Genomic DNA, 22,307 nt, shown 5'->3' with positions numbered 1-22,307 from the left:
TCTGTGTGACGCTGTTTAAGTCAGAAAGGCTTGTGGAGTAACGGTTCAGCCCCAGCCCCCGTCCTCTATCCTGCTATTGGACCGGAGGCCATTCAACTGTGGTGGGAATCTTTTTTTTTTGTTTTTATTATTATTGGAATGAAGCCTAATTAGAAAACTATTGGGCTATGTTCTTTTTGTTTTGTTTGTTTAAACAAAGTGTAGGCCTATACTTTCTCTTGAACCTTATAGGCCGGGGGCCAATTCTGAAATTGGCACAAATTGGTACCACCCAAGGTGACCGTACGTTTTTTACATTTTCGTCTTCGTACATGTCTCTAGTTTACATTTTGGTATGATAACTCTTCCAATCGCCCAGCTTATTGACAGTTATCACTCCCTAAACAAACCAATATCCATATGAAACAGTGATGAGTATATACTGTATAGTGTGGTACGATGTGTACTTCCGTAGGATTTTTGTGCTAATTTTTTTTGCAGATCCTGGTTCTAGAGAGTCCAAACTATGAGAAAATGATGGGTGCCAACTTTTCCGGACCCCCACCCCCTATCTGGGGGTCATCTAGTTTGGGGCCTCCCAGAACAGTACGCCAGCCAGTTAATGTCCAATTTTCTTAATATTAGGGTTGTTTTGTAGGTTTTAAAACATTCTGAGTTCATTTATTACAATTTTGAAGCAGCCAGAATAACCTTTCTGACATTTGGTTGGGGTCTTTCCTCACCTGGGACCCCCCAGACACCGGACCCCTGTGCCTATCTCAGTACTCGCTCTGCTCCTGCTCCAGAACAATGTCATATTAGATCATAATTGAATAAATGTTTTTGTTGCTGGACTCTGAAAACAAAAATGAGTAGTAGCAAATACCAGGGGTCTTCAACAGGGGCTTCGGGACCCCTAGAGGGTCCTCAGAGTTACTACATACATAGTGTCCTTCTAATGATTTTTGCGTAACTTTATTTGTTTACTGCTTTGGCTTTTATGGGGACCAAACTGTCAGAAAATGATGGGTGTCAGATTTTCCCAACCCCTGCTCCTTTTCTGGGGGGTCATCTATTTTAGGACATTGCAGAACAGTATGCCAGCCAGTTAATGTCCAATTTTCATAATATTAGAGTTGTTTTGAAGGTTTTAAAACATTCATATATTGCACTTTTGAAGCAGCCAGAATAAGCTTTCTGACTTTTAGTGGGGGTCTTTCCTCACCTGGGACCCCCGGAATGACTCCTGAGCCTATCTCAGTACTCATTACAGTCCTTGCTCTGCTCCTGCTCCAGAACAGTGTCAAATTAGATCATAACTGAAGCATAAAAGCTTTTGTAGCTGGGCTCTGACAACAAAAATGAATAGCTAATACCAGGGGTCTTCCACAAGGGGTATGGGACCCCCAGGTGTCCTCAGAGTTACTATAGGGGGCCAGACAAATCTCTGGTCACCCCAACCTCCCAGTCAGCCAAGACATCTGACTGGAAAATACCCTCCACTCTCTGAATTCCATCCATTTTCTTCAATTGGTGGAAGCTCAGGGCAATGTGTCAAGTATCATTTATACTGCATTGTGATGTAGCTGGCATGGAGGATATGTGGTAGCAGTGCAGCTCCAAGTTCTTTGACTGAAATCCCATCCCATTACCCTGCATTATCACCGATGCGGGGTTGTTGGACCAAAGTGCTCCAATTACTCCAATGTTGATGGAAATAAGTAAGCCTTGCCCAGCCCTGAGGCTCATAGGGCAGGAGTCTATGTCCTGTTTCAGTGAGGCAGCTTGATGTACAAGTACCCCTGGACAGTGGACATAATAATAGTTTGTCACAGGGACATACTAATCCAGCCTTTGATGCTGTGTGTGTGTGTGTGTGTGTGTGTGTGTGTGTGTGTGTGTGTGGGGGGGGGGTAATGGACACGTTGTTTTGCATGCCCGCTCTGACATCACACTCTGGCTTCACTGTGATGGCACACTAACAGAATCCCTTTTATGACCATATATGGAGTTCCTTGATGTCTTCAATATTAAGCCCATATCTAACAGGACTTCATATGGGAATGCCCATATATGGAGGCCACATCGGCCACATGCCACACTAACAGAATCCATATATGGCCAAGACAGATGGCCAAGACAGATGGCCAAGACAGCCCATATCTGTGTTCTTCTCCATGAAGGGTATGATGTCAGTTGTCATAACAAATAACTGAGTAAGCATGTTTGGGCTCTCACAGCACATCTCAATATACAGCATGGATCTGTACATCTGTACACCGATATACATCACTGGTCAGATGGCAAAGAATTGGCACCCTGAGGCATCTTACTAGTAAACTAGACCAGGTCAACCTGGTTGTGCCAGACCCCCTGTCTGTCATCATCATTTATGACATCATGCCTTTTGTAGGCATGTCATCATCATGTCATCATCATATATACCCTTTATATAGAAAACCCGGACAGACCGACATTTGCTTATGTAGGCCTACCCATTTCATGGGTCTGGCAATAATACTGAGAATACTAATAAACTATCAAGTACACTACATAAACCCAGGATGCATAAAACTAACAGTTTCTAATATTATTCAAAAATAGTTAGCAAATTGCAGAACTGGTTGCAAGAATAGGGCCAAAACTGGAATAGCCATTTGGCTGGCCCCCTGTAGTAACTCTGAGGACACCTGGGGGTCCCAGACCCCCTGTGGAAGACCGCTGGTATTAGCTACTTAACTCATTTTTGTTGTCAGAGCCCAGCTACAAAAGCTTTTATGCTTCAGTTATGATCTAATTTGACACTGTTCTGGAGCAGGAGCAGAGCAAGGACTGTAATGAGTACTGAGATAGGCTCAGGAGTCATTCCGGGGGTTCCAGGTGAGGAAAGACCCCCACCAAAAGTCAGAAAGCTTATTCTGGCTGCTTCAAAAGTGCAATATATGAATGTTTTAAAACCTTCAAAACAACTCTAATATTATGAAAATTGGACATTAACTGGCTGGCATACTGTACAGTGTCCTAAAATAGATGACCCCCCAGAAAAGGGGCAGGGGTTGGGAAAATCTGACACCCATCATTTTCTGACACTTTGGTCCCTATAAAAGCCAAAGCAGTAAAAAAATAAATTTACGCAAAAAAATCATTAGAAGTACACTATGTAGTAACTCTGAGGACCCTCTAGGGGTCCCGAAGCCCCTGTTGAAGACCCCTGGTATTTGCTACTACTCATTTTTGTTTTCAGAGTCCAGCAACAAAAACATTTATTCAATTATGATCTAATATGACATTATTCTGGAGCAGGAGCAGAGCGAGTACTGAGATAGGCACAGGGGTCCGGCGTCTGGGGGGTCCCAGGTGAGGAAAGACCCCAACCAAATGTCAGAAAGGTTATTCTGGCTGCTTCAAAATTGTAATAAATGAACTCAGAATGTTTTAAAACCTACAAAACAACCCTAATATTAAGAAAATTGGATATTAACTGGCTGGCGTACTGTTCTGGGAGGCCCCAAACTAGATGACCCCCAGATAGGGGGTGGGGGTCCGGAAAAGTTGGCACCCATCATTTTCTCATAGTTTGGACTCTCTAGAACCAGGATCTGCAAAAAAAAATAAAGAATTAGCACAAAAATCCTACGGAAGTACACATCGTACCACACTATACGGTATATACTCATCACTGTTTCATATGGATATTGGTTTGTTTAGGGAGTGATAACTGTCAATAAGCTGGGCGATTGGAAGAGTTATCATACCAAAATGTAAACTAGAGACATGTACGAAGACGAAAATGTAAAAAACGTACGGTCACCTTGGGTGGTACCAATTTGTGCCAATTTCAAAATTGGCCCCCGGCCTATTATTTATTAATTACTTCCCTAAAGTAGGCCTACTGCATATTTATTAGATCTCTTATCTGAACACTGTGGCTCACTTTACTATTATTTATTTAGCTGAATTACTGGACTGTAATGCTCCTGAAATCCCATTCTTTCATATTTTACATGACTCGTGCTGCACTGCGATTTTATTTTCTTATTTGTTTTATTTAAATGTATTCTCCTAACTCTTTAAAATATATTTTATTGTAAAGCATTTAAATTGCTTTAATTGTTGACATTTTCTATAGACATAACTAGCCTAGTAAACTAGACTCCTGCCGAGAGTCTGGTTTACAAGGCTATAACTTCCCTGGAGACAAACTGGTTCCATAAACACAGACCAGTTGTTCCCAAACCTTTCAGGTCAAGACCCAAAAGAGAAATTAGACATTTGCCCGGGACCCCAAACTAGTGAAAACAGCAGATCTACAAGCACTGCCTCATGACATGTAGAACGGCTATCTTATTTATAATATTTTTTGAAATGTCTTAAGATTTGTAATAATAAAAAATATATAATAAACTATATAATAAAGATAATATAATAAATGATAATATAATAAAATATAAAATAAAATCCATCAAAAATGGTCGTGACCCACAAATGAGTTCCTATCCACTGTTTGGTAAACAGTGACATACAAAGACCATGGACAGCCATCAGGAGTACAGTTTTAGGTGTTGCACAATGCAGCTTTAGCTATTTTTTTGTTGCCCAGGTCATTAGGATGCTGATGAGAGGGTTGTCCCAGTTACAGAATAGCTGAACAATCCACTCCATTTATCCAGAGTTGGAAAGGGTTGAGAGAACTTGTACATTCTCTTCATAAACCATCATCACGCCTCAGAAAGCACAGCACAGATTACTAGTACACAACACAATAGAACTGATGGGAAGGAATGACCAGGGTTGTGAAGGTTCTTTTGGAAAGAGTAACAAATACACAGCAAAACAAGTATATTATATACTTGTTTTGCTGTATTATATGCATTTGTATATTCTGTATATATACAAATGTTGATATAAGTGTATGATGTGAATACAAGTGATGCAAGTGTAAATCCAGGTGTACTGTAAGCTTGTCAACTGTATTAGAAGTAAATGATTTGTTTAGTTGTAATGTTGGTGAACTAGTAAATTATAGAACAGATTCTAGATTAGTTTAAAATAAATTGCAAACAAATCACCTAACTGCCACAACTAAAAGAACATCATAACAGGTTTATGACATGCACGCATGCACACACACACACACACACACACACACACACACACACACACACACACACACACACACACAAAACATTTACATTTACTTTTTTTCCACCATAAATAATTTATAGTATTTTTGTAGGTGATACAACATATATTACTGAGATTTTACAAAGTCAAAAGTAATAATAAAGAAATCAAAACCTTTTACAAGATTAATAAATCACATTTCACAATGTATCTTTTCAGAAGATTTCACTGACACAATTCAGCAATTTTCTTTACAATGCAAACATATATCTTTCTTACAAACTTGATCAGGTCAGCATTTTGACAGCTGCCTGGGTGGACTTGGAGTGTTCAGTTTAACAGTTTTCACTTTCACTTTGATTTGGGGGTTGTTCCCACCATACAACAATATTGCAGTCACTCTAAAAACTAAAATCCTGTGTCCAATCCTTCTTTAGAAAACTGACAAACTAAACAATATTTTAAGTTAAACAAAGCTGGAATCATAAATCACAACATACCGGTAGTTAATAATCATTAAAACCACTTGTGCAATAAGATGACACAGTGGTCATGCTGAACACTCACAACTTCCACTTGCTAAAATTACATTTATAATCATTGGTCTTGCCACTGATTATTAGTCCTGCAATCTATATGCTATGCAAACAATATTAAAGAATCCTCACTCTAATATTGAATTGCTGAAGACACTATCCCTACAGTAAGTAACCATAACACTTTAGCTTGTTGGTCATCATTACCTTTTCAGAGTCTGTTGGTTTTGAAAAAGCACCTGCACTCAAAACGTGGGGTAGATTAAAACACAGAATATACAGTAAGTAATGAGAAGACGTACCGGTAGCATATATAAGACACAAAACTCCACCCCACAAGGCATTACAGAATCAGTGAGTCTTGTAATCACGTTGCCACGGTACTCTGTCTGGAATAGGAAGTATCATTTTGCTGCGGCAAATTGTAGTCATACTAGTATCACATCCCCAAGTTAATGATAGTTCACACTCACAGAGAACTGAAAGTTGAAAAAAGTACAAGTTGAGAATGAGTGACAGGATGTGTGAAAGAGTGAAAGCAAGAAATAAAGCTATAATCTTTTACATTTGTAGGTGGACTGCCATATACTGTTACAGTGGTTCTGAAGAAGAAAACACAGCATCATGGCTAAATAATTAAAAACGACAACATAAAAAAGAAACATGAATGATCTTGCAAAGAGCACGTATTTACAATCATAAATATACAATAGGTTTTCTAATGGTCATTCTTCAAGAAGATGGCAAAGCTGGTAAATTGATGCATTTGGAACCAAAGGATGGACCCCAAATAGTGTATTAAGTGGTCTGTGCCCCATCTCTGAACAGTAGTTGTGAGCCTCCCTTGCTTAACATTGTATAGACCCATTTATTGAACACAACATTCAGATAGACCATGCAAATATTTTCAAAAGATGTTTTGGGGAAAGAAAAATCACCAATAATAGCATGCCCAAAATAGGGACACCCAACTGAAAGTGGCTGTCCAAAAGGCAAAAGCTAACAAGGTCTGGCAGAGACCCTGGGGTGGGTCTGCCAAACGGCAGGCCGGGTGATTTTCAACTGGTGGAAGGTATTGCTTGATTGTGGTCCCTGACCATGCATTTAGTAATGTAGGTGGGGTGATTTTTTCATCAGGTCGTCCAGACCTGATCTACATATCATCTGGCACCTAGTCTACTTGTCATCATTTCGTCATTTCGTGTTACTTTCTCCTTATTGGCTGGCCCCATAGCCAATGAGCCACAATCAACTGGTGACGTATGGTGACACATCAATGTTGTCAGTAACTGAGAAGTCGGACGTCAAGAACTTCTTAAAAGGGAGTTAAGGGAGTCTCAAAGGAAAGTTTACCGGATTGCCTGGTTGAATCACCATTATTAGGAAATGTGCCCAAGGCCAGGTCAAAGTGTATTTGGGGGTCCGTGAAATGTAAAGGTTTAGGGCAGTTATGCAGGCCTGTGTTGGCTTGTTGCGGAGGGAGAAACCTGTAGAGTTCTGAAAAGGATACCATTAACCTAAACCCATTCCTTTTCATGTTTGAGTAAATTCATTTTTGACAATCGGTCCATTGTACCGTAGTTTCTATGTACTGTACAGTATACAATATAAGGCCAATTATTGCAGGGAAAATTGTGATCATGCTTTCATGGTCAGTGTTAGCTACCTTTGTCCTAGCCTGCCAGACTGACAATGTGGATTCATTCACACATTCCTCACACAGTATCATGTGAGTGGTCGTACATCCCACAGACATGCTTGCTTATCATAACAAAATATACCAAACCACAAATAAAAGCAGGCTGGGTAATAGTGTACGATGCATCCCAGGTCATAATAATCCTATTCAGGCTCTGTGATACAACTTGGCTTCACGTTTCATCCCAGTCTCCCAGACAATGCTACCTGTGCTAAATCACCAGGGCAGCTTATTAGTCCGATTTTTGGAAGGTGTGTACACCTTAATTCATCGCACTACCAAAAAGGCCCTTTGCGTGGCTAGTGGTCTCACCTTATCTCCATGAGTTATTCAAAGAAAGGACTACCGTAGCAATCTCAGAGCAAATAAAGCGATATGAACAAAAAGAAAACTTGCCAAAAGAACAGCAGTATAAAAAGCTTCAAAGAAATTAAATCAAAAATACATTAGCGCAAATACAAAATCCTCTTTGATCCCTGCTTAAAAATAATTGTACAGAAGGTACAGTACAGTGGATCTGAAAGTAAAAGAAATGTATTAACTAATAAGACATGCATATCTCTTTAACAAACTAATTTGATGACTGTGTAACAAGAAGGCATGAGAATTCAACACATTTATAAGTTTCAGCACGAGACCCATTTTACATTTACACATTTCAAATGTTTGTAAATGTGACATAAAATAGGCAACTGATAAAGTGGTTCTTACCAAATATTGCTGCAGTTATATACGCTCATTTTCATTTTGTGCGGTCTGGTATCAAACATATTTTATTTTCTTTGTACATATTTTATCTACTTTGCAGGGTCAGTGCAGCAGCTGACAGAATCACATGCAAAGAGATTAATGTTGGGTATGCCAATAGGCTCAAAGGTCTCGGAGACAAAGCATGTTTTCAGGAAGTTGTGGGTTTACTTTGTGGCACTGGCAATCAAGCTTGCAACTTCCACATTTCCTGTCTGCCTCTTTACTTTCACATTTGTCTGCCTCCACAAAAGAGCATATTCTTCCTCAAATGAGAGTGGTTGCATCCTCCTCTATCAGTCCCATCTCTTCTCTTGTTACGGAACCAGACCTCATATATGCATATTTCACTGAGTGGCTGGAAAGTCATTTGAATTCAAACAGTGGCAGTTGAATTGGTGAACAGGTGTTCCTCCTTTCTCCTCAGAGTCAAAGATGACAGCTGCAATGAAGTAGATTCCCCAAATAGCCTGTTATATTTAATGTAACCGTCTGGCTTGGATGAAGTTAATCTGGTTTGGATGGAGATAATCCATCCCTCCATCCTCCAGGATATATATGGTGACCAGTAGACTTCAATGTGCTAATCTGAAAAGCAATAGATTATAAAACATCAAGCGCATCAGATCCACATACTGTATCATTGGAAAATGTATATTATGCCTTTTCTTACCGATAGTAACTTATCCACACTTTAAACCTCTGTTGATTTTCCAATGACAATGTCATCGCCCTGTTACAAGAAAGATATCACACATCAGATACATACAGTACATATAAAAACGATGATAGACTTCATGATAGCTTCAACTTCAGCTTCAACATACAATATAACTAAACATATACATCTTCCTGTATTCAATCAGTACAGTCTTCTTTTGCAAAAATGAGAATTCATTTTCATGGGACCAGGGAATATTAAAATAGCCTGGCAAGCCAGCCTCATACTGTGCATTCACTCACTCGTTCGTTCCCACAATATGAGTCTGGGCTTTGAGCTATAGGCAGCTTGAAAAGTGGGCCGGAGTACTTGCCTTGACAGACAGACTCCTCTAACCAATCAGCGTAGCAAAACAGCTGACGTCATCACAACAGCCAGTCGGAAAAACGGCAAACTAAACACATCTTTTCGTCCGATGAACTCCGCTAGGGCATACTCCTGATCCTTTTTAATTGTTGTAATTGATTCCAACTCTGAAATAACTTCACTTATTGCTTGTTTTATCGTTTAAGCGTTACTGTTACACTTGCTGCATCGAAGGTAGCCATTGTTGTTTTGAAAATGCCACAGCATGTATTCTACGTCACCATCTACACATGGACCAATCAGGGGAAGCTTTTCACTTGTTGTGCGGACAGTAGTTGAAACGCAGTCACTGATTGGCCCCGATCATTTTCTGATTTCTCATACTCGGTGCCTATAAGTCCAGACCTGAAACTGGGGAAGGAACGAGTGAGTGAGCACAGTAGGGCTGGCTTGCCAGGCTATTATTAAAATACAGTATACAGCATTTGTAATGTAAGAATTCAGAAACCGGCTCCCAAATTATTTTGGTCTGTATTGACTGATGGATGATCACATATAATATTATGTTTGTACCTGAGAGGTAGCCAGGCCTGGTGGCTTGGGTGCAATAGTTGTTTTTTTCCTGTTTACCATTGGTGACTCATTTGTCCTCAGGCTAGGTGTTCTACTGAGTGATGGGCGGGGCTTGGAAGTATGGGACGCAAATGAGGATTCAAGGCAGCTGTGTTCTGAGTTGCCAAAGAGGCTGACATGTTGTCCTGAGGATTCTGTGTTCTCCACTAGGTTAGAAAAACACACAATTATAGAAAACAATGAGATTATTTTAGGTTTAGATGCACATTTACTTACTGAATAAACACAACAGGGAATTAGTATGATACAATTTGGAACAATGGTTTCACAATTTCATATGGTTCATGATTGAAATAGCAAAAACAGAAGAAACAAAATGTACGATTCTGTCACAGCTAAAGAGCATTGCGGATAGATAATGACTATTTGTGTTTGTACAGTAGAAAATGTCCATTTGTAAAGAGTGCTATATACTAATATATACTAATTTTCCAAAAGGCTATAGGGCTGGCAAAGAAAGCCAGAGATAAAGGGGAATAAACTCACTCAGAAGATAGCCATTTGGTTTCTGCTGTTCACAGTTATGATGAAGATGATGGTGATAAAGATGATGGTTGTTGATTTCATTTTCAGTCACTGCCTCAGGGGAGGAACAGCCAATGTGATTGGTTTCCACTCCTTGCGACTGGTTTCCAATAGGGGGTAAAGAGCCCCGACCCGATGACGAAGATGATTGGCTAAGGGTGGTGGATGCCGTGCTGCCTGAGCCAATGGAGTGAGGCCGTGGGTATTCTAAACCCCTGTGTGAACAACACGCCACAGGGACTAAAAAAACATAAACAATAGATGTCATATTATGAGATATTAATATGGCAGGTGAATAAGCACAATAGCACACCGCTTTTAGTTGCTGTAAGTAAAATATAGTTAGTTTAGATTAGTTTGGTTTAGTTTAGTTTAGTAAATTGGAGATTTAGGAAACACCAAGAGCTGTTGGGAGATTTGTATCTCCACCTGACCATATTCGTGTATCAGCAAAAGGACCATCACATGAATATTGTCAATAGAAATGTCTTTGGTCTATTCCTGCTAAGTGTCATTTGTAGAACTACTTACTTCTCCCAGGCAGAACATAGTTGACGGCACGGTCACAAATGGCAGCTTCACTGGGTTGGATGTCCATGAATGGTTTCTTGCCCATTCCCATAAAAACTCTCTCCTGCATGCGAAGCTCTGGAAATATGTAGTCAATAATTCAATGGGCTGATTGGCAACAAGGTTATCATAGTTTTGTCATTCGTTTTTAATTAATTTAGTTTGACTTGATCAATTTCAGTTAGTTTTATTTCATTTTTTTAAAGTAGGTTTGGAAATATAGTTTTATTTTGTGAAAATTCATAGTTTTAGTTTAGTTTTTCATTAGGTTTAGTGTTAGCTTTAGTTTTTATCATAATATTCGATATTTCCGGGGTGAGATTCAAGTTAAGGTAAGAACAAGTTTTATGTATTAATAACATACCATTTAAAAACGTATTCACGGTTAATAGTTGGCATCAAATAAGAAATAGAAGATAGATTTCATATACAACCAAAATACTAGTCTTTTGTATGGAATAAATAAAAAATAAAAAAAAGACTTTGTGAATTTAGTTAGTTTTAGTTAGTAAGTTTTGTAAGCAAACAATACAGTTTCAGTTAATTATGTTTTTTTTTGTAAAGCCTATTCTATGTATAGTTATCTGTGATTGATTGATTGATTAATTGAATAATTCACTCTTGCATTAATCCACTTAACAACTTGCATATACTGTACTCACAGATACAGCTCCTACATTGCTACAGAGACTACAAACAACCTATTCCCCACATTCACAGTTCACACACAGACATTAATGCCCATAGTACAGTATACATATACAGGTACTGTACTGTAAAAAAAATTGCTGTACATGTTTACCTCGACTGTGGGCTGCCTGTTCCCATAGGATCCTCTCCAGGTCTGTGGTCCAGGCTTTCTTGACCTCCATGCTGTATGCTCTCAGTGTGTAAGTGTCCTCACTCTTCCTCCTGCGGAACCAGATCTCAAAACTCAGACCGGTGACCCCAGCATTGTGCGTCATCCCAATGTCACATGTCTGCAGAAATGAGAGAGTGGTGGACAAAAAGGTGAACAAATGGTTCCAGCTGACTCTTTAAAGTGTGTTCACGTCGATCACGAAATCATTTTTATTTTTTAACGTTGTGTACAAACCTTGAAAGACTGTTTGTAGACGTAAACATCGTTGCCAATGTCAGTTCTCTTGGTTTTGCTGAAGAGAATGAGGTGTTCAAAGAGAAAGATGCGGCGGACACATTTCTTCTTCCTGAAAAACACAGTGAACTCATCCTGGCGAATGAGTTGTCCCTGTTCCTTCAAATTCACCTGGAGAGGAGAGGAGAGGAGAGGAGAGGAGAGGAGATTCATTTACTCATCTCTTGAATTTAAATTCTCAGTTATTCTGTCTACTCTTTAAAGGCTATCTTACATCACAATCCCGGATGGCGTCCATGGTGAGGAGATCGTTGCCATGGCGCATCTGAAACCGAACCAGGTCTGCAGCAGCCTGGATGTCAGCCTTCTCCCTCTCATGGTTCATCATTTCAGAAGCACGCAAACTTTCATCACATACACTTGGGCCACATGTACCATCGTGGACCATATCGTGTGTCTTGTGCGAGCTGGTCAGGGCTAACATGTCCAAGAGCAGCAGGCTGTACTTGCTGATCCTCTGTATGGGTCTCAACAGGTAGGATGACAGGTCCATCATATCTCCTAACTCCTGTTGTTTTCTCTAGGAGAGAAAACAATGTGGTCTGTCAAAATGTGTGCCTTGGATCTGTGTAGTTTGATACAGGTGAAGTAGTGTCGGGTGTCCAAAACCGTTTGTTTTGTATAATTCTTAAAATTATTTAAACTAGTGAAAACAGCCGATCTACAAGCACACAATGCCTCGCACTGCGAGGCGTTGTGTGCTTGTAGATCAGCTGTTTTCACTACTTTTGTGCGATGGCTTTATAGATGAAGCAGTGCTTTACTTTGCGAAAAAATTACAAATTTGAAACTTGGAGATACAAGGCCTGACAGTGACGATATACAGTAAATATGAATATTGCATGAACTTCACACTCCTGCTTAGAATTGTAATGCAGATGCATTCACCACATGGCATTTGTTGAAAATGAAATGTACACAGTAGGAAGAGGGGACAAATGGAGAGGCTGACCTTGAAGATGTCGTGGCGTCGGTGGAGGATCAGGGCATCTGACTGGGGCTTGTTTTTACTGTAGTGAGCATACAGGCCAAAGCTTTCGCTCTGCAGAAAGAATTGCAGTAGATTAGAGTTTATCATGATTGATTATGTATGACGTTATAGAGTAGATCATGTATTCATTGACTATATTAATATCTAGGTCTGTACAGTATGATGATACTAATACTTGATAGTTAGGAGTCGAGAGGTCTTCAGAAGGCCTCAGTAACTATTGTTTTGATAAAGCCTATCTTGTTATGGTACAGCTTGTTCCAGAGGCCTTGAAGCCACAGTATAACTCTAGTGTTTGACCATTCTTCTGGGCAGAACTCTTTTACCACTGACCAGAGTGTTAATTGTACTTCTGTCCATGATATCATGTTATATATAAACTTGACCACACACACACCACCTAATATAATTGTCTTGTCTCCTCATTTTCTCATGATTATTGATTGATCTGAATTCCACCACAGTTGGCGTCACGGAACAGGATTCCAAACCCGTTGACAGATCCATGGACACAGAGAAGGAGTCGCAGCTGCAGTTAAGGTAAGGCATTGGCCTTCCCTCCTTTCTCTGTGTGGTTGGATGTTATATTTATTGTCATGCAATTAGTTGAGCCACACAAAGCATACGAGCAAAACTATTGCAACGAGGCTTTCTTATTTTATGCGTATGTTTATGTGTTTGTTCAATATATCGCTCTGCATGTGTCCACTTAACTCATACCTCGCGATCCCCGTAGAGACCGTAGATTTCCCGCTGTACCGCGCTGCCATGCCCGTAGAGCCCGCAAAGTTTAATTAGCTTTAATCATTATGAAAGGATTAAAAGTATTAGCGCAGATTTTCGCTGATTCTGGCTCTTTAGGCCCGCCCCCCTAACTGTATCCGGTCATTTCCGGTCTGGACCGGATCCAGCTTTCCGTATCCAGTCTGAGCCTGGGCCATAGTCCCGCCTCCATTGGTTTACTGTGTAACAGAAGTGGAAGCTACTGGGCGATGGAACACTCGTTTTTCAATCGGATTCTTGCGTTTGGAAACTTTGATCCAGTCTCTACACGCCTGGATTATGATCCCCGCACATATCGTGCGTTTTGTGCGCGAACGTGTCCACGTGTTACCATAGCGCACAGTTGGCTTTTTTCAATGCTTTTTCATGTAAACACTGGCTGATAAGCAGAGATACAGCGTGGCAACGGATATGTCTTTTTCAATGGAGTTTTTTGTATTCGAAAGCTTGTCACCGAGTCTACACGTCTACTAGATGAGTCGCGCACAGATTGTGCACGATGCGTGCGCGTGCCCACGTTAAAAGGTAAGGACAATTTGGCAGCTGCTTACTACAGCTATGTTTAAAATGGCAGAGAAAAGGTTAAGAAGCAAATGTAAACATATGAAGAAAGCAATTATGGGAAAATGGTTAGTTACTATGTCAATATGTGGCCAATATAAATGGACATCAGTATGGTCCTTCAAACGCTATCCCTCTAGTAGGCTACTACTCACTAGGGCATTAACCAAAAGATCGACAAATCGACTCAATCGACTTCGAAGTTGAAGGGAAAAAAAAGGAGAAAGAGACAGTTTAGACTGCATGCCTAATTGCCTGTTTCATGTAATCAATTCCCCAAATGTGTTATTTTGGGGACCGTTCAGTCTCAGCGCATGTTTCAGTTCATTCGTACCTCTTCTTTGTTGGCTGGTGAGACGTGTGGTATGCTCCTAGCGAGACATTTAACTTCACCCGGGCGCCGTGACGGATGGCATTGCGCTGAGAACAGCTGACTGAAGGTTACAAGCTTCACTGCTTCACTCGTACAGTAGCCTACAAGTCACTCACATTGCATCACGGATGTGCCCGTTATGAGGGCTTGCCTTGGAGATCTGCTATTCTCTGCACGCAACACCGTCGCGGGACGGAGAATAAATTAATTAGGCTTGATCATGGGCTGCAGCTGCTTTGATCATTGCAGCGCGACGCGCTGTGAGCTTGTAGATTGTCTATTTTTAAATAGCCTGGCTATAGGGCTAAAGGTAGGCCTACTATGTTTTATAATATAATAATTTATATTGAATGTCAGTTGTCAAGACACAGATCTTTTAATACAAGATGCTCAAGTTAAACAGCAGTGTGTCAGTGTGGTTTCTCCGCCTGACCGTCCGACGGTCCGACCCCCCGTCAATATGATGACATCATACAATGACGGACCGACTCAACTTCGACTTTAAAAGTCGAGTCGACGTAATGTTGTTAATGCCCTACTACTCACATGTCTGAGAAAGCAGCGTGCGATTAGTGCAGGCTCCCGCTGGCAGGCCTCCAGCTCTGGGAGGAAGTAGTGACAGTGGAAGTCATAAAGCTTCTCCAGGTTACCAAAGATAACCCCCCTCTTCCCCCTCAGGTCCTGGGGAATGTCTGGCCTGTCCAGCAGGGGGTGGTAGTGGGTCAGAATGTAGCCCAGGGAGCGGACGTACTCCCTCTCTGTGAACACCAACTCCTCCAATACACGCTGTAGCCTCCTGTAAATACACACACAACCATTTTATAAGAACAAAACACAGACAGAAACGCTACATGTTTGTTAAGGCAAGAGAATCACTTGACTTATACATTTACTGCTTTTATGGCATGCCAATGACAAGATGGTCTTGGGATATAGGAATTCAAAAAGAAACAAGTAACACAAACAAACACATTTTAGTAAATAAATCAACAGCCACGACACAGAGACAGAGATACTGAGCTTCTCTCATAATCTCAGCAGATATATAACAGAAAATAGAATAGAATAGAATAGAATAGAATAGAATAGAATAGAATATAATAGAATAATTCCATATCAGTTCAGGCAAGACTGTACCTGTGTTACTTCAATGTAAGCTTAGAGACAGATGAAGAAAAAGAATACACAAAAAGTCAGTCTCACATGGGTGAAGACGTTATCAAGTAGGTTAGAGACACACACACACACACACACACGCGCACGCACGCACGCACACACACACACACACACAAAACATTTATCATAAACTTACAGGGCATTGCTGGTGCTCTCCTCTGCACTTGCCACACACTCTGAGCCCTCGCATTTGCTGACTGGCAGGCTGGAGGTTTTAGTGCAGGGAGCGCCACTGCCTCCCGCAGTTCCCAGCGCTCCCACAAAGGCCTCCTCCGAGCAGAAGCTCCCATGGCGGGAGATCTGGAACCTCTGTGCCTCCTGGAGGATCCGACAGGACGGATGGCCGCGATGGGAGCAGGGCGATGACCCTGGAGCCAGGGGCTCTGGCGGAGCGGGTGCTGACCTAGACCCTGCGGTCGGGGACGCTACCACAGTGGAACACGAGGCCTCGCTCGCCGACCGAGTGCCCAAGCCTCGTCCCCATGGGAACCACTGGCAGCCGACGGTGTGCGACTGAGAGAGAGCCGCGGCGTCTCTCTCGCGCCTCGCTCGGTTGTTAGCCTCCCTCTTCTTGTTCTCTCTCTCTGTTCTCCTGGGCGACCTGGGAAGAGATGGTAAACAAGCAGCTTTAAGAGCCAATGTGTTTTTTGCGACAGTCAAGTCGCAGTTACTATCAAAACCTCCACCGGCTGTCAGTCTGTCAGTCAGTCACGTCACACTTTTCCCCTACTCATATTTACGCCTTTGTTGCCCCTATCCATGCACACACACTCCTTGGCTGCCAAACCATAACCTCCACCCCTCATTTCTCACATGGCCCTCTTATAGCGCCACCATGGGGCCGATTCTTGCAAAACACATTTTTGGACACTGCTCCCACAGATTTTCCCGTAAAATCACGCAAAGCGGTACACAGTATGTCTACAGTCATGTCATCAACATGGATCTGTCCCATTCCCCATATTCCCTCCTGATTGGCTACCATTGCCTTCTAAAGTTTGTGTATGCGACCTGACGGTCGCTTATCTCCCAATTAGGGAGTCTTACTGGTGGATATGCCACAAACATCATGTTTTCCTGAAACGTTGCCGTTGTTATGTTCTGGCTGTTAGACTGAAATTGGTAAATAAGAAACAGTATTAACCTACTTTAGGTAATTTTATTACATTTGCTTATTACAAAATGCTATTGAAACCTTTTAAGTAGCCTGGCATGGCCAAACATATATTACTGTGAGGGTTTTTTTAATTGCAATTGCAGATTCGGCTTTGCACACTTCGTGGTTATATGAGACACACGCCAAGACAGACAGACACACACACACACACACACACACACACACACACACACACGCACGCACGCACGCACGCACACACACACACACACACACACACACACACACACACACACACACACACAGATTCCGTGAATTATAGTATTTATTATTATCATTATATTATATAACAATAATTGTACCTGTGGGGCGAGTCTGGACTGGCCCTAGACCCCTCATTGGTTCTAGCATCATAGCTAGGAAGCATATTCTCAGGTTTGCCAGCATCACAGAAGGCTTCACTTATGGAGTTTGTAGTACTGCTCCCGAGGATTGGCCTTCTCTTCCTCATCTCCACTGCCCCTGTGATGATTCCCTCCCACTGAGGGTGACTTGGCCCAGGGGTGGACTGCAGTGCCATATTCTGACCACTAGGTGACACAGTCTGACCATCAAAGTCTCCCTCAGTGCTGTGGCGATCATCACACCAGGCAGTCTGGTGCTGTTGATGATAGGCCTCAGTCACCTCCTGCATCCTCTCCTGAAGCTGTTGCCTGGCCTCCTGGCACTTCAGCCAGGCAACATTCCAGACCCGCATCCCCCTGGAGCCCTGCAGGGAGCAGGCTTGGGCCTTGACCTCCTGAAATCGCTCAGGGCTGAATTTTAGGAACCGGAGTTCGTAAGCCTGGAGTAGGGTTGGGTCATAACCTGTCGGTGGGATGTCAGGAGTGGCAGGTCCCAATTCTGGCGCTGGGAGGGTATTAGGATCATGGTCATGCTGCTGGTACTGCAACGGTTGAGTGTTAAATTGATGGTGTGGGGTTGTATTATGGTCATGCTCATGGTGTTGGTCTTGTGTGACGAGGGTATGAGGTGGGTTCGTGGTGGTGTTGGTGTTATGATCTTGTTGTACTGGCTGGTTGTCGGGTTGATTCTGGTCCAGGTACTCATTGCATTCCATAGCCAGTGCAGTAGCCTAATAGAAGATACAGAGGTAGAGATTACAGCAGTTGGGCAAAACAGTATGTTTTCTGTATTTTTTTTGTCACTTTATGTATCTGAAATGTTTCAGTTACTAAAAGTCTATCGAATGAAAGAGTAACAAACAACATGAACAATAAAACAAGCAATGAAATACAGCAAGTTCTATAATGTACAACATTGGCACTGGTAAAACAAATCGTACCTACATCTGTTTTGTACACTGGTTTTCAGTGAAAGACTACATTTACTCATTGCGGTCTTAAAGTCTGAAAAACATTTGAGATCTCCCTGGCAAGGACTCCCACCAACCTGCTCACAGAAGTCGCACACGTTGACCATAATCTGCAGCTCCCGGCAGCAGGCTTCCGCCCTGGACAGGAAGTTCCCCAGGTCCGACTTGAAAGTGCGGACCAAGGTTCTGAAGACATCGGTCTCTGGGTAGGACAATCCATCTGCCTGAAGCCTCTCTGCCTCTGACACTAAAGCCATGGCATGGTGGTTACGGTCCTGAAGGAAGAAAGAGTGAGATATCAGGTTAGCATGTTAGTTCAGTTATATTGTGAGTTAGACCTATGTTTTTTTCAGTGATTGATTAAGGCTACTTCTCTTTCCATCTTTCTTAAAGCTGCAATAGGCCCATATAACTTTTATTTTAACTAATCTATATGGTAAAAGTATATTTACAAAATATAACTAACACAACTGCATTGGTTGGACATGGTCTCCCTTGTCTTCTGTGGTCAGGTAGGACCACTAATGGTTCACAAGAGGTTCTGTATGAAGCTCAAAAAGGAAATATCTCGCCATCCCAAATAAGCTCTCAGTTATAATTTAGTTCAACAGCAGACCTTTTTGTGCCCGGCCATGGACAAGAGATCCGGGATCGTATCCTGGGTACGACATGAATCCTACAGATTGCAGACTTAAACAGGGAAACAGACATACAGGGACAATTCGTATACAGCTACAATTTAACACAAACGAGACTCACATTGGCTTCAATGAGGAAGGCAGTGAAGCTGTTCAGTGTCTGTTCCACTCTGAATTTGGAGTCCTCCACTTCCGCAGCCTCCAGCAGGTGGCGCTGTCCCTCAGCATCAAACCACTCCTTGATCTTTCAGCAATCAGATGGAAGATTTACACTTATTACACAAATTAACACTTCACTAGAAATGTTATGGTATGCAATTTTATTAACTGCAGACACCTTTCTGGTTTTCAGAGCTAGATAATGAAACCTTCTATTTTTGTTATGTATTTATTCAGTATAAGCAAAACACTTTGACTTGAGCTCTTCAAATAGACTACACAGATAAGACAATAGAGCACTCTTATTTGGGTATTTTAAGTTGTGTTAATGTTGTTACTGTGTAAAAACCTCCAGTACCTGTGTGAAGTGTCCCTCCATCTCTCTCAAGCGGAGCAGGTACTCCAGGTGTTCCAGTGACATGTTGGACCTCTGCACCAGAAAGTGAGCCTGCTCCTCCACGTGATTGTACAGGCTGGTCACCGAGTCTACTGCATTGCTGCAAGGCAAGGAGAAAGCATATTCAATAATCCACGTGAGTGAGAATCATTCTATCATGCACGGTACAGTATTCAATGGTATACTGAAGTGTTTCCCAACCTGATGTCCGCCCCCCCCCCCCCTTGGGGGGCGCCAAGGGGTGTTTGGAGGTAGTCTCAAATTTTGCACAAAATCATAACATGCACTGGTCCACTGTCTACTACAGCACCTGTATGTTCTCAATATGCTATCACTCCAACTTGTCATACAGACACACAGTCAAAATTGCTTGACACTTGCTTTGGCAATGTAAATGTATGTTTTCTCATGCCAATAAAGCTCCTTTAAATTGAATTGAACAGAATTTAAAAAGATTTTGTTTTTACATTTCTTTCAAAAGGGTTTCAAAGATAGTGAAAATAGCTTTTTGTAAGACAATGGTTTGGTTGTACATTAGCCAGTTGAGATTATGTTCTCTAAGTAATTTCTGCAGTAATAATACACAGTAAAATCAACAGTGTTAATATATCCATTTGTGAGTGTACTGAGAGTGTACAATAATGTAATCAAATTGATCTTAATGGGTCCATTTGGTTACATTTGTACACTCCAGACAGAGTTGCGTGAACACCACCATACTTGGCAATGTAGTGGGGGTGTTTACCTGAAGTCCTCACAGTGGGGGTATTTCATGTCACTCTCCCTCCTTAGCCTGGCCAGATTGGCCCCGCCTTCTCTTTGCAAGCCAACCAATCGGCTGTCCTGAAGAACATCCCTCATCAGAGTTCTCTGATCCACTATGCACTGCTGTACATTCTATTAAAGGTAAAGACAGAAACACGCTGGTTGTAACGTAAAATTGAGCACTAGTGAATGTTTGTATTAAAGTTTATGCAATCACCAACACAAACAACTACTGTACAGAATCTATTATCAAGCAAACATATACATATACAGTATGTACTGTACATACAGTATATATATGTATATTGCAATGAATTTATAAAGACTGGTACCGGTACAGTGTCAATCTTCGGTGTCTCCTCCAACTTCCTGATGGCTTTCTGTAGCAGAGCAGCTGCCTCATGCAGGTCAGACACAAAGGGGTGAAGCTTCTAAAGAAGAGAATATTTACATAATGTTAAATATAGGTATGCACTATGTACATATAAATGCACTTGTAAAGCAAGGATTCATCAGATACAAATAACACAAAAATGTATAATAATAATTATTATTGTTTTATTCATAAACTATCGTTGTTGTTTTTTCCATTTTCTCCCCAATTTAGTCATTGCCAATCCCCCACTATGTGTTTAGTTCCTGTCACTGACAACCCCTACGGTTTGGTCTCTGGGAGGGAGGAGACAACCATGTCTCAATCAATACACATGGAGTCAACAAATCACTTCTTTTCACATGAGAGTGAGAAGTTTCACAAGAAGAGTTTGACGTGTGCAGAGGAACACGCTATTCCTTCCTGTTCTGCTCCCAGCTGAACAGGTGTCCCGACCAATCTCTAAAGAGTCGCTAGGGGAGCGACAGAGATCTCCCTCCCATGCTGGCTTACCACTTAAAAACACTGCCAACATGTTTTTGAGCGCTCAGCCGGAGGACTGTGGAGGAAACTGTAGAACCTTAATAAAAAAATCAAACCTCGGTTCGAAGTGGAGCGGTGAATTTGAGCAGTTCCAGGTAAATATATAAAATATATAAATATATTCACCTATTTATATATTGACATGTGTCAATTCTTGATTGCCCGTGGCTTGCTACGGTGGCTGCATGCTGAATAGATGGAACAGAGATATTTTGGATAGACTGTTCAAAGTCCCTGACTTTTTTCACCCATTTTATATATTGACATGTGTCAATTCTTGATTGCCCGTGGCTCGCTACGGTGGCTGCATGCTTCGTGAGCCTCCACTCTAGCGGCTATCACGGGCAGACGCAGACAGCAGAGGGGGTCGACTCCAACATACCATGCTTGTTAGTTGTTATTAACGGACTACACACACACACACACAACAGCTGATCTTCACGCAGACAACACCTCGATGTGCGTCTTGCGCGAGGCGTTGTGAGCTTGCAGCTCTCTCTCTCTCTCTCTCTCTCTCTCTCTGAAATACGATTCTCTCTCTCTCTCCCTCCTCTCCCCCCGTCTCCCTCTCGCTGCCGTTAACCTTTGTTTTTATCGCGACGTGGTGTGTGTGTGTGTGTGTGTGTGTGTGTGTGCGTGCGTGCGTGCGTGTGCGTGTGTGTGTGTGTGTGAGTCGCGCATGCGCAGCTAGATCCCGTTCTGACTAAGACAATTTCTCAGACTAGCCTGGACACACAAAACGACGTACAGGGAGCTTGTGCTAGCGCACCGCTCCAATAAAATAAACTTTACACAGTGAATGAGGTACTGTACCCACCTGGTGCAGGTCCAGCCAATCATGGTGGCTGTAGGACAGTGTTCCATCCAAACACGAAGTCAGCTGGTTTGCTTCTACCATCTTGTGCAAGGCCTTCACTGAAGTCACTATTTCAGTCTGTTTCAAAACACATGACAGACTGACATCAGCAACTTTACACAACCTTTACACAATATGTTTGAACTTCAGAGTAATTATACAGCCTTTCATGTAATTACAGTTGTGACTAAATGCTGGAATAGCTCA

General features: G+C 41.8%; 1 protein-coding gene across 1 annotated transcript in view; it reads right to left on the bottom strand.

Moving 5' to 3' along the window:
• Positions 1-8,148: 8,148 nt before the first annotated feature.
• The window catches only part of LOC308290734 (pleckstrin homology domain-containing family G member 4B-like), a gene marked incomplete at both ends in the record, with an annotated part of 35,271 nt that continues 21,112 nt past the window's right edge, over positions 8,149-22,307 (bottom strand). Inside the window, 16 exons of the mRNA XM_080732643.1 lie at positions 8,149-8,160; positions 9,743-9,891; positions 10,802-10,918; positions 11,643-11,820; positions 11,937-12,107; positions 12,211-12,516; positions 12,949-13,038; positions 15,251-15,500; positions 16,017-16,481; positions 17,357-18,129; positions 18,447-18,644; positions 19,129-19,251; positions 19,525-19,663; positions 20,309-20,460; positions 20,661-20,759; positions 22,062-22,178. Coding sequence (XP_080588769.1) covers positions 8,149-8,160; positions 9,743-9,891; positions 10,802-10,918; positions 11,643-11,820; positions 11,937-12,107; positions 12,211-12,516; positions 12,949-13,038; positions 15,251-15,500; positions 16,017-16,481; positions 17,357-18,129; positions 18,447-18,644; positions 19,129-19,251; positions 19,525-19,663; positions 20,309-20,460; positions 20,661-20,759; positions 22,062-22,178 — 3,339 coding nt within the window. The remainder of the gene's footprint in view (positions 8,161-9,742; positions 9,892-10,801; positions 10,919-11,642; positions 11,821-11,936; positions 12,108-12,210; positions 12,517-12,948; positions 13,039-15,250; positions 15,501-16,016; positions 16,482-17,356; positions 18,130-18,446; positions 18,645-19,128; positions 19,252-19,524; positions 19,664-20,308; positions 20,461-20,660; positions 20,760-22,061; positions 22,179-22,307) is intronic.

The sequence above is a fragment of the Nannobrachium achirus genome (assembly GCF_963921795.1).
Source record: "Nannobrachium achirus genome assembly, chromosome: 9".
NCBI lineage: Eukaryota > Metazoa > Chordata > Actinopteri > Myctophiformes > Myctophidae > Nannobrachium > Nannobrachium achirus.
The sequence above is the reverse complement of the archived record's forward strand: the minus strand, read 5'-3'. Positions and strand labels throughout refer to the sequence as shown.